This window comes from Manduca sexta, chromosome 13, assembly GCF_014839805.1.
Source record: "Manduca sexta isolate Smith_Timp_Sample1 chromosome 13, JHU_Msex_v1.0, whole genome shotgun sequence".
Taxonomy (NCBI): Eukaryota; Metazoa; Arthropoda; class Insecta; order Lepidoptera; family Sphingidae; genus Manduca; species Manduca sexta.
This window is the reverse complement of record NC_051127.1, coordinates 2832071-2851663: the sequence shown is the minus strand read 5'-3', so window position 1 is coordinate 2851663 and position 19593 is coordinate 2832071. Positions and strand designations below refer to the sequence as shown.

General features: G+C 34.5%; 1 protein-coding gene across 14 annotated transcripts in view; it reads right to left on the bottom strand.

Moving 5' to 3' along the window:
* The window catches only part of LOC115453274 (steroid hormone receptor ERR2), a 59306-nt gene that overhangs the window by 21617 nt on the left and 18096 nt on the right, over positions 1-19593 (bottom strand). For 3 of the 14 annotated variants that reach the window (XM_030181976.2, XM_030182030.2, XM_030182044.2), the window contains exon 1: positions 8752-9041. The exons of 6 other annotated variants lie outside the window; for them this stretch is intronic. In XM_030181976.2, coding sequence (XP_030037836.1) covers positions 8752-8829 — 78 coding nt within the window. In that variant the 5' untranslated portion in view covers positions 8830-9041. Of the gene's footprint in view, positions 1-8751; positions 9047-13516; positions 13550-19593 lie in introns of those variants that run through there. 5 more of the 14 variants (XM_030181990.2, XM_030182037.2, XM_030182005.2 and 2 more) reach the window with 4 other exon arrangements.

Below are 19593 nucleotides of genomic sequence, written 5' to 3'. Positions count from 1 at the left end.
TCATGCTATGACCAATAGGAGCGGAGCAGTAATGAAACATGTTGCAAAAACGGGGAAAATTATGAGTTTTGAGAGCTTCCGTTGCCTGCGCTGCGTAAACGGTTAAAGTTATGCAACAATGATGTATGACGGGATTGTTTCACTTAAAAGTTCTAAATAATATAACAAAGTCCCCCGCTGCATCTGTCTGCCTTAACGTGTTAAACTCAACAACTACCTAACGTATTAAGATGAAATTTGGTATGGAGACAGTTTGAGACCCTGGGAAGAACATAGGCTCCCGGGAAACTACTATTTTTATAACGGAAAACTTTAGCCTGAATAACTTTATAACGCGGGCGGAGCCGCGGGCAAAAGCTAGTTATTTATAAAAATCGTCCTTCTTTGACATAGATAAACTTTACACGGGTACAAACACTTCGTACAAAAACATCTATACTTTTCACGTGTAAAACAACCATAAACAAAAACCGGGGGAAAATTTTCAAACGCACAACATTTGAAAATGGAACGTCACTTTTTAAACTCTTCACGTGTCAAAGAGGTTTATTAATTGATGTAAAAAAAAAGCAAACATCACAATTAGTCATTCAAATATAGAACATAGATAAACAACATCGAGATGATGTTGTATAAAAAGCGTTTCGTATGTAGTTATAACGAGGCACGCAGCGGCGTCTCGCTACTAGGTCCGTGAACTTGTAATTCGACATTGCGCCGACATTGGGGCCGGGCTAAATAACGCAGATAGCTCGGGGTCGACGACCGCCGGCGCCCAATATCACGCGGACGACCGCAACACGACGGCACCTGCCGCCGGCGCGTGGCTCGTTATATAACCACCACCATTACCAGCACTGACCTACCACCACCGAGAGGCTGTGTCAGTGTCGTGCGCAGCCGCTGAAGTCACAGATACATTTTTTTCCTAGATTTTGGAACAACTTTATTATACTATTTGGTTTTTAAAGTATTTCTGAGAAACGGTTCTCATTAAAATTGTATTTTTTCTAAAAGGAGTCAACTACAGGAAAATTGTTGTTAATTTTACAAGTTACTGCTTATACTTAGAATTTTAGTAACTTTTATAATAAGATATAAGTCCAATCTTTTTATCACAAATCAGTACTCAATAAACATAAAAAAGCAAATAAGAACGCTTTTATCAAAATAGGTAAAACACGTCGCTACGAGACATTTTACAATCGAACAAAGGGAACAAATCTATAGATTTTGATGCTGAATTCCTCAAACGGATCGGTTATCGCGCGGTAACCAGAATAACATGTTCCACGCGTACCGATCGTTAAAACTGTAAAACAACTTCATTTACATAATCTTCAAGTATATGTGTCGCGTGTGCTCCACCACGTGGCACGCACTGACTCAGAACACAATTGCGTCACAAAAGACGCGCCGTTCTTACGCATCACGCCATGTTTAACCAGTTCCTCAGAGCATTGCTGAAATACTCGACATTTAAAGCAACGTGACATACTCGAAATACTGAACATGGTCTTGATGCGCAAAAAGGCCCACCAGATTCAAAGGATGCCGCCACGCCGTTCGGAAATGATGCGAGCCGGCTGATTTTGGGCCTGGGCCTGGTGGGCGCGCGAGGTGTCGGCGGGGGTGGTGCGTCGCGCGGGCGGCGCGGGGCACAGGCGGGGGAGGCGGGGGAGGCGGCCGAATATCTCCGCACGGGGTGACATTGCGCGGCCATCGACATTGTGCCCGACCTACGGCACGGCGCGACGCCGCGAGGCTCGCCCGCCCGCGGAACACGCAGCCGCCAACCGCCATCCGCTGCTACGTTAAGGCCTTGTTTGCACGAACGATGAACACGAGGCACATTTTGAATTTAGAATTTGGTGTAATTTATTCGTAACCAACATTGTTCATGATCAATAATATACTCATACTCTCACACCTTTTATCCCCGAAGGAGTAGTCAAAGGCGCAGCACCCACTTTTCGCCGTTGTATTTAGTACCATAAGGCGAACCTATCCCGATATAGGACACAAATTCTGATGCTGAAAAATCAACTGAGAACTACACCGTAATACAACTACGCGTCCGGGACAATCAATAATATAATTAGACAAAGCTGTAGGTACAAAAGCTCTATCAAGATGATAAGATTTGAGAATAAAGTTGAACAAAAAATAACGACATACAAAAACATTACATTACATTTATAGATTAATGGGTATTGTAACTTCTCTTCACGAGTTTACTGAGTTTCTGTTTCAGCTCATTTTCCAAATTGTCAATTCCGCGCCGGTGCCGAGACTCTCGGATTTTTTGGAGATGACGCCCTTGCCAGCACCATCGGGCGGTCATACACCGATGCCTATTAAATAATTCAAACGTCGTCCCAACTCGCAACTGTTACATAAATGACGCAATGCGTTTTCGGCGCCATCTTTTTTTATTTTTGTTGCCGAAATGGACGGAGACAATGCGGTGCGTGTGATGTAAAAATTACAAGATTTACAATGCGAGCGACGAAAATAAAGCGTGGACGGCAAATGTTTTATGCCGTGCATTATCTTAAATGTTACACGCATTATTTACTCTGGTGCTGTATTTCTTTGTGTGAATCACTATCGCAGGCATCTAATAGAAAAATCTAGTCATTTTTTAGTAGGACACATTATTCTAAATAATAGCAAACGTTTTTTTTTTATATGTTTTTGAGTTTTTTTTATATATCAATTGTCATTATTACGCAGGGTGTAAATTTGTCTCTGGTTATTTATGAAGTAAAAAAATTACTCGGTGCAAGAAATTTGAAATACTTTCAATATTAAATGGAGAAGGCATATTGTCAGATTTTTACAAATGGGTATAATATATTTCTATTACAGGACAAATTTAGGTTCAATTAGAAGAAATTGTATCTTATAAAATGATACTCAATATGTTATATCGAAATGTTATAGTTAATTAATACAGCTAGTATGTGATTACATAATCGTATACAGGGACATTTTTACATTGCGTTACTCACGAAACCACATACTCGTCTTTATTGCTGCTAACATTGTGAAAAAATATCCAGAAATAATGAATATTTTTGCAAAAAATTCCGATTCCATTTGACTGTTTTTTTCAATCAATTCTTAGTTTACTGCGAATATGATGTGTGTGTTTATAACAATAAGAGTGATTTTGGCGTTCCGATATATTCGCCTACGAGGGATAGTATCATAAGCGCCGGGAGGGGGTGCACGTGCACCCCCTTGTCTATAAACAAATTACATTAAATATAACTGAATGACACTGGAAACTATCGACCACAGAGTTTTTATAATGGTTTATCATATTATACAAAGGATTTTATAAAAAAAAATAAAAAAAAATATGTAGTACCTACTATAGTGTGTAGATTGCAGTTGCATTTCCCTAAAAACAATCTCAGCGGCGCCCATGGATAGGAGTGACATTATAATAATAATAATATCAGCCCTGTATTATATACTGTCCCACTGTTGGGCACGGCCCTCCTCTACTATTAAGAGGGACAATAAAGACAGTAGTGACATTAAAGCGTGTAAAATCTAAATAATTAGTTTTGTAACTTGATTGGTTCATTCTCAAAACCGGATTGAAGGTAGAGATCAGCATCGTTTATTGAACACGGCTGAAGACATTCAGTTTTTGCGCATCGAACTCGCGAGTAAAATGCGTCACAAATAATATTAATAACCAAACACGCTGACAGTTCAAATGTTATCGAATAATAAACTTATACATCATTACCGCTTTACAAAGTAAACTTTAGGTTTATATTTTTATTTAACTAGTTGACCCGACAGACGTCCCGTCTTAACTATGAATTTGCAGCGCGCATTCTGTCAATCGCTGACAGTTATTTCAAACAATTGATAGTTATACAAAATTCATATTTTCGTTAAGTTTTCTTAAATATTCTAATTTTCCGCGCATTTTTTTGAATTTTTTCTTTCATAAGAACCTTCTGACAACAACAAACACAACAACAAAAAAATAGTGATATCGGTCCAGCCGTTCACGCGTGATGGCGTGACCAAGGGAAATATGGATTCATTTTATAAATATAGATTGCGTTAAATAACAAATAATTGCACGTGTCGGTCAAATATTTAGTTTTGGTTATGGGTTCCTTTTTCCACACTTAGACCGTAAAGTAGTCGGCCATTGTGCGTAAATAAAAAGGAAAAAAAATAGTTTTAACCCTGTAGTAAGGTATCAGTAGGGAAGGGTCCATATAACACGATTCCTGCCGACTTCCATTTCTTAATTTATGTAGAATCTAAGTATCATTAGAACGATTTGCAAACCGCATTTATGCTTATTAGTATCTATATGTTGTAATGATTTCTTATATTTACGGATGAACAACACCTCAGTCCTCCCCGTGACCATGAAGGCTGCAAAGTCTTCGAAACGTCGGGAGAAAATAAAATACTAAAACCGCGATAGAATCCGGAAATTAGTTTAATTTCAATATCTGTATGTTGTGTCGAGTTACCAATATCTATATGTTGTTTTAGTGTGTGTGTGTGTGTGTGTGTGAGAGTTGCCTTTAGGAAAATTTCCTCTGACCTCTGCAAGGTATATCTTGTATATACCCCATGGTAAGTTACCCATGTATCAGATACAACGGAAAATTATCGGTTACAACATTTGCCAAACAAATTTCAACTTCGAAAAATATCTAATTATGAATTGGAATCGAACCCGGATCGAATTGTCTTACGAAATGTCTCGTTACGTCACCACAGCCGTACATAATGTTTCAAACAAGACATACATAATGTTTTTATACCTCACTGTTGATATTACTTATTCAATCTTTATTTTTATTTAAGTTCTCACCGAGCAAACGTATTAAAAATACTAATCATATTATGTATGATTATTTTTGGTATCCCAAGTTACAGGCCTAAAACCATGTTTGGGTACTACCGGAAAATTGAGTTTTTTTTTGTTTTTAGTAACTTGCCTGCAATTTGTGACCGGTGTAGTTGTAAGCAAAACTAGGGTTTTTGTCCAAAAAAATTATTTGTACTCAAAATATTCACGTGTATGCGTCAACATTATCTCCGTGGTTAAATTACGGTACTAACAATTTGTAACAGGAAGTAACATACTTTAATAATATTTTTCTTATCATTAAATTGTACAAAATATTCCGCGATTGCAGCAATTTTAAGATTTATTCAAATGCCAGTTATGTGTAGTGCTAATGATGTGATAGCGGGCGCCCCTATCGCCATACCGAGCATTAAGTCAATGTCGGACGACTTATGTGTCTGAAGACTGAAGGCAGAACGCGGAAGTGGACCAGTATTGATATTCAATAACTATGGACTATGGTAGCCATAGAACGCTAAAGACTGAAGCATCTATGCGAAGAAAATTCTCGAACTTGGATGACTGTTAAAAAATCGAAATTCAAAAAAAGAATAAAATATAACGGATTTAAATTCAAATAGAAGATTTAAAAATAAAAATAAATTTTCCAAGTTGAATATTCAAATCAATTGATTTCAACTGTTTAAAATTTACAATTGTAACTTTATTTAAAAATCCAGAATAATTTGTAGCGCAAACAAACCTATCAATAACTAAATCGTGATACGAATCACACGCGCATACATCACTGCACACACAGGCAACACCCAACAAACGTTCAAACAAAACTTGAATTGGAAAACATATCGTCTCACTCATCGAAATGTTGCCGTAAAAAGTGCAACAAGTGTCGAGGGGTCGATGACACGTGACATTGAAACTTCGATGCACTTCTATGCGCTAGATGTGCATATATCTATGGAACACGTGTACACAGACCGAACACGTAGGTAACTCCGGAGCACTGACACAGTGACTTACAAATACGCTTTTCGAAAATAACACTCCAAAATAGACCGTGTGCGAATAGCATAGGATATATTTCACGCTGTCGTTCATTCAATAAAATTAAATTTCCATTTAATAAATTATAATTTTATTTACAATGCTTATTTTAATTATGTCAAAAATGATGCATGAGTGTGTTTTGTTTATTCATTACATTTACACAAAACCATTAATTGTAATATAATTCGATGTTTTTCTAAATAGTTAATATGTAATTTCATTATAAATTTATATTTGCTTTAAGGTTATAGCTTAAGGGCCATTTTCATACATTTTGTTTCACCTTTAATCTGGGTAACTAAACAAGTATTGGCAAGTAAAGAATTTAAATTCACGTCTAGTTAGTGATTAGTTCTCGCAGTTGAAAGAAAAACGTAAAAATAATTAATAATCATGGATATTTCGGCCTTTAAAATTTAATATGACGAAATTACGTCGCTAGCGAAAACAATGATTTGTAATTAAGCGAGAATTGCATACAATTCAGTATTTCATCGTCTAGAATGATTTTTTATTATAATTTTAACACACAATACATATTACACGACTGACCTGTATTGAGTGATTAAAAAAATATATAATGTTTTTTTTTGTGCAAATATAATAATATAGCAAATATGATTCTTAGGCAATCTATCACTATTCTGAACGAATCACCACTTACTTCGAAACATATAGCATAGTTCATAAAGTAGGTGGAAATTACAGAAAAGAGTTCAAGAAAATCCGTAGCATCATACATACAAGCTTAGCTGTGAGAAATGTTACCTTTTTACCTATTTTTACATCTCCTACCATTATTTTCGAAATCATGTCTCCAGCGTAATTTAATTTCGCCAATGTCCAAATGAGTGGATTGGGCTGTTACTCAAAATAGGCATCAATCAGATCGACACACATACGACAAAGTCCAAACACGAATAAAAAACATAACATTGAAAAACTCCCTACCAACAGCAGATCAAAACCACTCGTTTAGTTATAAGTATAACTGCGAGAAGGTTAGTTGAACGTCTCTATTTTTACACTATAATTATCAAGAATTAATAATTTGTTACGTAACATTATCGACATTGTAACACTTAGACGAATGTAAACAACGTAACTTTATCTGTAACATACTTTACTACTCTACATTGCCACGCTAGTAATCAATTATTGCGTAGACATAGCGAAATTTTCCACAAACTCAATAAATAAGCGTAAATTATTCAACTACGCGTCGCTAACATTTCCACGCGCGGATTTCAAAGATCCCGGTATAAAAAAATCACTGAGTATTTTGCCGGGACATAAGTACATTTTCCTTAACGAAAGGTAGCCTGTTTGTTCCCGGAATAAAAATTCCACTGTGTACTTTACCGAGAATCCCATTTTCCGTAATAAAATGTAGCTTGTTATCTCTTATTTGATAAAACTGTGCAGCAAAATTTATCAAAATCCGAATGGCGGTATATTTCAGACATCTTAACATTTCCACAAACAATAAGTGTTATGTTAAATGTTATTTTGAAGGGTGAAAACTCAGTGGTCAAATAAAAATTATCAACCAAATAGATTGGAACTTAACTAAATATAAAAGTGAGACAATTGATGCATTGTTAAAATGACATTTTTAATTTGACCGAGTCGTATTTTAGCATACGAATATTTTTTATATCATGAAACACCTATAGTAATTATTTACTATACAATATCTAGAGAAAAAAATAATAAATAAATAAACATATACCATTGCAAACTTGTCTCTTTTGCATTGTGTCTAACCAAGAAATAATTAAGAAGGTGATATTAAAAACAAGGGAAAATATGTTTTATTGAGGAAAACCAACAAAATATTATATGACCGGTCAATGGTCATACTTGTTTGTATTTTTTATCCTTTATAAGGTTAGAATTATAAATTTGACTTATATGTTTGTCCTTCGTACTCTAGATAGTATGGTAAAATCTCCTAACAATTTCAAGGAAGTAAATATTATTATTAAATATTAAATTAAATATTTTGCGACATAAGTTTCATACATATTTAAAATCAGCTCTTTTTTCTACGTTTTTTAACCTAATTAAATAAAAAAAAAGGTCGTTTACGTCAATTAACCTTTTAACCGTCAATATTAGCTCACTCGATTAGCGGTTTTTTGGCAAAACACTTAAGGTTACTTTTCATTTGGTCATCTTATATTTCAGTTGCGTTTACTAAGATGTGATCAAACAAGTATTTTAATCAGGAGTTAGCCATAAACATGTTAACCTCGACCCCTAAATTATTGTCGTGTTGAAACGGCGATATGTACGATAACATCGTTTATTGATAAAATTATTGTAGACCAATATCGAACGATAATGGGAGAGCGTAATATATTTCACTCGATATCCCTGTACGCACTAATTTATAATTTAATTGCCATGTTAAAACTCAGTAGTAAAGCATATAACCCGATTCCTATCGACATCCCATTCTCAATTTTTAAAAATCTAATCATCATTAGAATTATTGCCGTACGAATTTATGCATATTAATATATGTTAGGTCGGGTTCTCTATCACAAAAGGAAAGATCACTGTCATTTTGTTAGGTAATGGTCTGAATGCGAAGGTTACCCCTTGCTTTTCGACTTGGCGTAATATATATAAATTAAAAATGTAAAGCAAAATTTTGTACAATATACCTAATAATGAATAACAACAACTAGAGACCTTTGATAGTAACCGTAGGAAAGATCACTCCTAGCTGGCCTAGGTACAAGTTCAATGTTTTGTTTAGTCAGCCAGTAGGTGTGGCGTTTGGCCAGCGATATGTTCGTCTCGACGTTAACTTGTTCAAAATATAAACTCACATTATGATCGATCATCTCCAGCGAGGTGACGATGTCTGAAAACATCCACGCGTCATCCAAAGGGCACATTTTCAACATTTAACACAATTTTATTAGAATAAAAATAAATATACGTATGTTTGAATTCAGATTAATTTCTTATTGTTTTATTATATTACACTCAACTGATCGAATTTATGTCATATTTATAAGGAAGAAATCACGTTTATGACAAAAAAAAAATAATCGCCGCCTAATGGTGAACGGCGCGCACGCACAACGCGGCACGCACTGCACGCATTGCGTATCCGGCAGCTGGGCTCGTGGTGCCCGCCTCGTCCCCACCATGCGCGCGCGCCGCCCAACGCGACACCACGTGGTAACAGCTCAGATTGGTCCCTTCATACGCTGCGATGCAATACGTACATTCCCTGAAGTCGTGCCAAGGGCCGACGATCCTATTGGTCCGTTCAGTAAATTATATACCAACCACTTTGTATGTAGATTGTATGACGACACTCGACTTATGTTTGTATGAATTTTCCGGTTTTTTGGGTTGTGAGGTAAATGCAACGTGTTTACAGGTAGAGATGTTTAATTTGTGCATGGTCTTTAATTGATTTCGATTTATTTTGTCATGTGACAATTATGTATGCGTGTTTTAAGCCGGTATATGAAATACAAAGTTAATGTAAATACATTAGTCAATATAAGAAAAAAAAAAAAAATTTATATAACGAATGCTTTTTTTAATTCCGATTGACACTTGAAAAAAGAACAATAATATAATTGAAGTTTATTATTCTTGTTTACATTAATGTGATAATTAGTGAGTTAACCCCAGTAATTATTCGTTTTAAATAATAATTGTATCCGTCGCGCCGCCTACCTGGGGCATTGACACTCCTACATAACATAATATGTTGAAAAAACACTACATCGATTATTTTAATCGATTACACTTTAACAATTGATTTGTTTTTACCTTTATTACTATAACTCGCGAATAATCCTGACTTACATTTATTTATATTTAATTGTATTATAACATTATCTGTATAGTAGAAATACTTTCGGCATTAAGTTCATCTTTATATTTCATTTATAAAAAGTGTAATAAATAAACATTTTAAACATTTAGAACAATTATTCTTTTATATACACATAAACTAAAAAGGAGGAGGTTCTCAATAAACAAATACAAAATTAACAAAACTTCAATATATCACTACAGTGGACATTGGTATATTTACAAAAATGAATGCCAAAATCTTCGAAATGTCAATATTCATTACCCAAAAGTCTCTAACTAGATATAAAAATACACCTTTTAGATTTCCAGTTCGCTAATAGAAATAAATCAGATCCAAACATGTTTTTTGAAGAAGCGCATGCATTCTCAATGGTTCGCTATAGGAATTCCGAAGAGACGTAGTCTACCAACCCGATGCCAAGTGGACTAAAAACCTCAGTAGGAAAGAAAGCCTGTTCTTGGATCATTACATAATTTAAAAGTCTTACACTAAGAAATAGGCAATTCGTAATCTTGTAAAAACTTAGAGTGAGACCAATATTTCGGGGGCAGATGGCCAGTAGAAGTTACTTTCTATAATTTTTGTATTAAAATTAGTTAGTTTTCTTTTCAATCTAGTATACACTTCACTTGAGGTTATAAATACTCCAAAACCTATTTGCTTTGAAGTGTTTAAAGAAAATGTCGGTTAGCAAGAATTAGCCGAATATAATTTATTATCATTTCCATTGACCTTGATCAAAGATGGATTCCGCTCTGAAACGTCAAATCACAATCTAAATTTTAAATCATAAAACGATATATATTTTATGACACTACAACATATTTAGCGGTAAGCTTGTGAAACCTTGAGAAATCTTTATTTTATTATGTTGAGTCTACAATGTTTAACTTAGCTTATATTAAACAATTTTTGTTATATAATTCTTACATTTGGCCGAGATTTAAATGTACATAGTTTAATAATAGTACTACTAGTATTACTCTAGTTCTAGTTTACTAGTGGTTTAATTGATTTGAACATTAAAAAACCCACGTGACTTCAAGAAATGCACAGAGATAATAAAACGCATATACGACGTGGCTTTTGAATACCCTCATATGTACGTACACTCTAAAAATTTACTTCAAACTACATCCGATGTAATGGCTCTAACATAAGTTCACGCGTCTAAGGCGAAGTGGTAGGCACCAGTGCTGAAAGGTGAAGTTTTCCTAAAGGTATCCCGCCTATAGGTACAATCTAATATACATAAATCGCACTTTTAATAAAATAATGACCCATTCCATAATTTCCAAGTTGTGGGAATCGTCAAACAACCAATTTCTGTTTGCGACCTTTTAGTGTTTTCCTTTTTTTTCATGCTATAGGTTTCATTATTTACTTATCTTTAATAAGCTAAATTTTATAGCAACTTCAAAAAAAAAGTAGCAAACAAATATTAGTTTAAATGTTGTTGTACACCGTCAGTAATATAAATATATTTTTTTATATTATAATCAGATGTAATTGAATCGTTAGAGCGATGCAAAACATGATAAAATAGTCTAATCGAAAGTATTTAGTTTAATTGAAAGTTTTTACTACTTCGCTCTTTCTGGCGACCACCGCGCTTCGGCACTGTAATCGGTCTAGCTCCTAAACTACTTCTCAGCCCATTATGAAACTTCGCAGGAATTATCTATACAATAGGAGCTATTTTTAGAAAAAAAATAAAAAAATAAAAATATGCCAACTTTGTGAAATTCAAGTTTGAAACTTTCAAACATATTTTTTCAAAGAAAAAAAAACATTTTTCAATTTCCAAAAATACAATAAAAAAGCTCATTAAATGAAGTATTTATTTCATTGCTTTATTTATTTTATTGTAACATTTAAAAACTTGATAATTGGATTCGAAGTGGCGTATACCAGCCGGCCAGTCAATACTTCAAAGTCCTTTAACTCGCTTACCAGGCTTTACACTTTAATAATATTTTGTATCTGGATCGAGGACATATACAGGTATAACATAATCAAATATTACGAAAATCTGAGACATCGAGTTTTTTTTCGTGCCCGCTTCACGTGGAATGCCCCCTAAGCCAGCGTGGTGGACTAAGGCCCAAACCCTTTTAGTAGTAGATGAGTCCCGGGCTCTGCAATGGACAGTATATAACACAGGGCTATTTTTATTATACTACTGACGTAACCAACGTTGTTTATACGCTAATATATTAATTCTTTAAGTAACAACTAAAGAATATTATTAACATCAAATAATCAGCGAGCCGTAAAAAATAATAGTCCGAACATAAAAACCTACTAATCGCAAGGAGTGCAAAAAAGTTTTAATAGCAACGAACCAATTAGTGGAAACGTCTGAATATGGACTTGAATAGTTCGGGCGCGGGCAGACTGTGCTTTATGTCTAAGGTCGAATGCAAGTATTGTAAGTGAGCAATGGAACGCTTGTTTATTCAGGCACTGTGGCCTGCCTAGGTAAATAATAAACCTGCTTTGAAGGCGTCACTTCTTTTCGTTTTAAAGTTATCGTTGCCAGTACAAAAATGAATTGCATATTTTTATTATGCAAACACACTGAAATATGTACATTCAACAAATAAAGGATGTCGTTACAACTATTTAGAAACCTAAGATGGCGGTGCACACATAGCGGAGTGCAGCGCAGAGAATTTTATACTATCAAACTATTATGGAAATTGTCTTCATTGCAATAATAAATTAATTAACAAATCAATGTAATGCAATTTAATGTTATGTTAATTGATTTTGAACTTTTATATCAATGAAGACAATGTCGATAATAGTTTGACAGTATAACATTCTGTGCGCTGCGCTCCGCCATATACAGGATCATTTTGACATGGCATTTCTAAATAAAACGACATAGGTACTGATTTACTTCGAAATACCACTTTACAATAAGTTACTTGAGATGTAAAGTAAAAGGTGTATGTTTCGGACGAAATAAATATTAATGAAAAGTAATTTAAATTTTACGCGCCCTAAAGCCACTACTACTAGTAATTCGTTGTAGTGGCAACATCATCATACTTTCAGTCACAAATACATCCAAGCACACGCCATATTCGCATTGAACTATAAAATGATCAAAAAATCAGAAAACTAAAACCAGATTTTTCGTGAAAATATTAGTTATTAATGGATTACCTTTGGCACAATGTCAGCAAAGGTGAAGATGAGTATGTGGTTTCATTTAGTAACGTAATATCAAAATGACCCTGTATATGAGAACGCCTTCCTAAAAGCTAGCAAATCACTCTAGTATAGACACACGCCAACTTACACGTGTAGCGGTATATATGCAGGAAACTGCAAGCGACCTTGGTGCAGTCGAGAATCTAGACAAAGCATAGTCTGGACTAGGGAATTAATAGACTAACAAAAAATTAACAAAGGACGAAACAAAAAGTAGTCTGAGAACTTATAGGGAAGCTAATAATATATTGGTATCCATTCGCTTTTCTACGATGTTATTTAAATTTAGACTCTACCTGTTTGGAGTAATCGTATGTCTAAATATTTTAATCATAGTTAACTTCTTTTGCTCGTGGTAGGATATATTTTACATCCGTCCGGATAGCGACCACCGAACACAAGGTGTTAAAACTCGCCATAGTGGCTCACGTAAGAGTCGCGTTCAGGGATCCTATAGGCCGGCATAATTGTGTCGAATGGGGTAATCATCTCTCGTCAGTCGACATTCTATTGGACCCCACTCCACTTACCATCGGTTGCAGAGGAACCGCTGTGCCGTGCAACTATAAAAGAAAGCGGAAAGATACTAAATTATAATACCCATAAACTCTAGCAAACCTGAGATTTAGTAGGTATCAAAAGACAATACTAAGTTAAAATATTTACAAATGAATATAACATTTTATGATCAAAGGTCAGGTTCATTGTTACGCACCAAATACATATATTAAAACATTACGGCGAATAATTTCAGTTCACCAAATAACTGCAGTGGCGAAGAATGAAATTTTTCAAAATGGAACTCCGTTCAATTTTTAGGCTCTTATAAATGCAGTCTGGAAATCGTTCGAGTAGACTAGATTGTTACGAGTTTACATTGTCATAGAGAATACTAGCGACCCGCCCCGGCTTCGCACGGGTGCAATGCTGATACTAAATACACTACAGAAAAACTGTGAACGTTGTATATAAAAACATAGCGGCCCGCTCTGGCTTCGCACGGGTATAACATAACAAAATAACAATATTTCTCCACTATTTAATGGATGTTAATATTATACATATAAAACTTCCTCTTGAATCACTCTATCTATTAAAAAAAACCGCATCAAAATCCGTTGCGTATTTTTAAAGATTTAAGCACACATAGGGACAGAGAAAGCAACTTTGTTTTATACTATGTAGTGATAAGGCCTCTGTGCTCTTTCGGAAAACCATTTATAAAGGGGCCAGATATATAAATTTCGTCCAGATATTGAATATATAGATAATGTTAAATTATTCGAAAAGAAACTTACAATATCTCCTCATCAATATATGCTTTCTCTGTTGATGAATGCTCGGAGTCATAGACTACTTACAACCTTCACATTTACATATTTTATTTTATTTAAAACCTTATATTTGTATACATTTCTTATATGTTAATTTAAGGAAATTTAATTATTCAGTCTATTGCAATATATCTAAATATATTTACAAATAAATTTGATTAGATTAGCATTATAACACATTAGTCATAGAGTATAATAGAGACTAATCCCGCACATGAATATATGCCAATGCCAAAGCAAACTGACCTTGGCCGCCAACATTTGGCAACCTTGACCAACATACCAGCAAAACTTTTAGACAAAATGCATCCTACTGATGTCATAGGATGCCCAGACGCGGCAGACTTGCAAAAAGCACTAGACGCGAATGCAACCTTGTTCCAGCAACGAATCGCGACCGAAGTTTGGTTGTGGCCTTGCGACCTGAATAGGGTTGGCAGTTTTGGAAATATCCTTCATGTATTATACTTTCATTTTATTCGTTCTAGCCATGATTTAAATCGGTAGACCCTATCGATCCCTAGACCGTTTGGAAAAGGGCTCGATGTCATATACAAAATGGTCTTTATGTACTAATATTTAACCCCTTCATGAAACTTGTTCGTATTGCATGCACCTTCTAAAAACAGAAATGGTGTTATTATTCTTAATTCGACTTTATTCTCTTTTTTTAATATTCAGTTACTGTCGATTGTGAATATGCCTTTGCGAAAATATTCGAAACACAACCCCTATATGAGTATAGAAATTAATGTATGCAACGAAATAGTTTTTGCGGAAGTTTGTTACGAAATTTACTGTGTTTGATTTTGTTTGTTTAAATACATTCGTTCTTTTAAATAATATAAACTAATTTATTAAGAAAACAAAAAATAGATAACAGAGAAATTATAATAATTCGTTACGGACATTTAACTCGAGATATACTCATATATTTACAATTTATTACGGTATACAACTTTTTGTTACAAACTAACATGATGTAACCCTAACTCTGACAATAAAATGTTTCCCAGGCGATTTATAATCAAGTTTAAAATAGACAATTGATATTTAAGTCTGGTCCGGTTGGTTGGCGGAAAGAACTTTGGCCTCATAACGGGCGTTGGTTACATTAGATATTATTATTAACTAGCTGATCCGACAACGTCCCGTCTTAACTATGAATTTGCAGCGCGCATTCTGTCAATCGCTGACAGTTATTTCAAACAATTGTTAGTTAAATAAAATTAATAGTTTCGTTAAGTTTTCTTAAATTCTCTAAATTTCCGCGCAATTATTTGTTTTTTTTTCATTCATAAGAACCTTCTCCGGACAATAAAAAACATACAAAAAAAATAGTGAAATCGGTCCAGCCGTTCATGCGTGATGGCGTGACCAAGGGAAATAGGGATTTATTTTTATATATATAGATATTAAATCCAATACATGATTATTTTTTTTTAATACTAGTTGATAGATTAGTCTCTGTGACCGTTTATACTCGTTGCTTTATTACTAAGCGTTGCTCGCGGCTTCGCCTGCGTGTAAACCCTATTCCTCTACAAAAATCTCAAAAACTCGACGCGAACGCCATCTATTCAAAAATATTAAAAATTACATTAGCTCCCATGGGAGCAAATTGCCAGTACTACAAATATAAGTACTTATTTCATTACCATTAATTTGGGAGCATAAATGATTATGACTTTTATTTTTGGCTTATACATTCATATGAGGAGTAGTATACGCTCAGAAGTTGCGAAACCAGCCCTTGATCTTAACTACAAACGTAGACTCTTATCCCCGAGCCCTAAAGGTTACTTTTACGTGGCGAAAGGACTTATGCACGGGCGTAGTCTCAGTTCGAAGCCAATACGAGTAAATGCAGTAAACGTTTGACACTTCATCGAAGACAGTTTAATATGCTATCGCTTATACTTCGTCCAACCATTTATTTTACTTTTGACAGCTCGAGTACTAATCAATTAGTGGTGTGCTAATGCGTTACCGATTAAATTTCTTATAACGATCGATAAAATTAATGATAAAGTTATGATCGATTTTACACATTGATAAATTATGTTAATTTTGAATTGGTAATTAATACACCGAGGCGTTCAAATGGTAATATCTTATATATTAAAACAAACAAATACGGCAGACATAATTATTTATTATTTGATACGATCAAACATAATATATTTATGTATATAAAATGAGAATATTTTAGATACACTGCCACAGCTTTTAAAGTATAAGACGAATAATCAATAAACAACGCGTGGGCTCAATAAATATCGATCTATTAAAATCGGATACCTCACTATTGGAAAAAGCGTCCATGAACAATTTGTTTGTCTATGATTCCATGTAATTATGGAACTTTATAACCGTGCTTATGTCAAAGTAAAACAAACGGTTGGACCGATGTATAGTAACTGTAATTTGTATGCGTTCCGTGTCATCCTTTTATCATCTCTGGCATCATCAGTTATCCTTCGGCAATGCGTCGTAATAATCAAATATTAAGATATAAAAAGAATCCGAAGGTAAACTGTCTGTACCTATAATGATAAACATAATAATTTATTTGAATACTTTATTTCGTAAACCTTTACCCGCTAGTTACGAAACAAGAGAAGAACGGGAATCAAGAAGGGCATGATAATTGGATTTTAGTTTTTACTTAGTAGGAAATTATTTTGAGTATTAAAATTAAACTAATTTTCGGATTTTATCGCGATTTTAACATTTTATTTTTCTCCCGACGTTTCGAATACTTTGCAGCCTTCGTGGTCGTAGGAGGGACGAAAAGTAGTCTAATTTTAATGTCTAACATTCGCGTAAACATAAGAAATCATTATTTTGAATACATTTAAATTTTTTCATCTCTGTACAATCTGGGATTGACGCGACAAATAATTTCAGATATTTTTGAAAACGTAAGTGATCTACGCAATATGACACTTGCTAATTCGCAACATGGCGCTGCTCATGTCATATTTTTTAACATAGTGCGTTTTAGGTTGTGATTTTAACTGTCGCGTAGTGAATACGATTCTTTAGTAGCAATATGTGACCGAGTAAAGGTGACATCTTCACATTGCATCATAGCAGTCAACATCTGTCGTAATCTCAACTTTAACAACATACTTTAAAATTTCATATCATTTTTTTTAAAATTATATTTAAATTTCTTTAAGGAAATCAAATTAATTCTATCATTACCGAGAACTCGAGTTAAAAGGGAAGGAAAACTAAAAAAATTGCTAAACGAGAAATTCACAATAAAAGTATGTAAAGCATGGAACATTTGCGATCTACCTATCCACATTTGATAGCGTCGCGGACTAATAGAACTAACCACCTACCATTAGAACCACGTACCACGGGCGAAGCGTCTTTACAACTCGATTCCTACCGGCTTCCCTTTTAGGTTTATTTACGTTTGTCTTAGTTTTTGTTTTGTGTTAAATTGACCGCGATATTTTAACTGCAAAATTTTTGTTTGCCTCGGGTTACATTTTGAAAAATTTCACCCTTCACCACTGCCACATATCAAATACTACCCGGTCCTATATTCATTACTACATAATAAGCATTCTATTAAAACTGTAGCCATTTTTAATTAGTTTAACTATCGATTCAAATAGAAATTTAATGGAAAATCTGACTCTCATATCTAGCGCGTTTTCCATGACTACGTTTCAGCAATTCAGAAATAATAATATATTTTCTGTCATACAATTTTATTCCGAAACTCATACAAATTCCGTATACATCATAGAACAAGTCAACACAGTCGATATAAGAAAGTGTGCAAAAAGCCGCCGTCGCCGGCACGCACACACGCGCGCCCGCCAAATCTCTGGGAGGTATCAAACGTCCCGTCTGGGCCCTAGGCTGTCTATGTATAAGTTGTCTTAGGGCAGGCACGCGGCGTCGCACGGCGCGCCTGCTCGCACACTATTGTGGGTTTTCGGCATTAGGGTTGGCACTTTAATTTTTTTTACAAAAAAAATAGTTTTCAACGAGTCGTGTGAGTGAATAGGCGAATTATGAAATCATTTTCTAGAAATTTTATGTTCAACATTTCAGAGCGAATGAAATCTACTTTTAATGTATGTAATGTGTGTTTTTTGTACATACTAAAATCTATGTTTTGTGGAGCAATATGTAAAGATGCAAGTGAAGTTACCGAGACTAGACTAGAATAGAAAACCAAAAGGATTTATATTTACAACTATTAGTAATAATCAAATGTGTGATTAAACATCGCCTATTCATTATAAGACGGTTAAACCAGCCCATTCATGCTGTAGACTACACCGTAGGCAAACAACACTACAACAACTCTTATGTACCACGCACTTGGCTACAACTCTTATGTACGATGCACAAATGACAAAACATTGCACGACTTTTGGCTGACGTTTTTTGAATGACGAAGCGTCCGTCATTAAACTGAACACTCGTCATTTTTTTGCAAAAATAAAACGTCTTCGTTTGAATTTTGTCATAATTTTCATCTTTGTAGTGGGATATAAAGAATTTCAGTGTTGGGACAATTTATTTTTGCATAAAAAAAAACACTGCATCTACAGTCACTATCGCTATATTTATCACAAAGCGTGTTTTAGCACGTGTGAGTAATTCTATATATAAATAGACATATATGATCGTGTTTTTGGTGATTTTTCTCGCGATTTTCTAGTGCCAAATGTAGAACTGACATCAAGAAGATTAATTACGAGTAATAAGTAGGTATAAACGCTGGCATAATGCTAAGGAATGTAAACATAAGGCCAAATCTCACTTATGACAATTGGGAGGTGTGGAAAATGTATGTAGAAGAATGAATTCGGCTACGATCCTAAGTTGCCTTACAGAAGAATTACGTAAAATGGCAACTTAGCTGTTAGTGGGATTACCGACAGCCCTAAAAATCCCCCTTTAAAATACTCATTTATCTTACCAAAAGACGGTGGAGGAACCAGACTTGGTGTAACAGTGTGAGTGTTTAGAAGGTTGTGATCCCTCACCGCACCCATAACAATAAAAGAGAACCATTGCGTTCGATAGATAGGTACGTAATATCGTTAAATATTGTAAAAAATGCAAATATACCAAAACAGTTCGCTTTTGTCGCATTTATATTACCTACTGCATTAATCACATGCTAGCAACCTTATCTATTACACGATAATTTGGTGAAATTATGAAATGTATCGTTGAATAAAATATGGGTCATTTTCGGTTGATCAATACGTGAATTTTTAAGCAGTAAGACA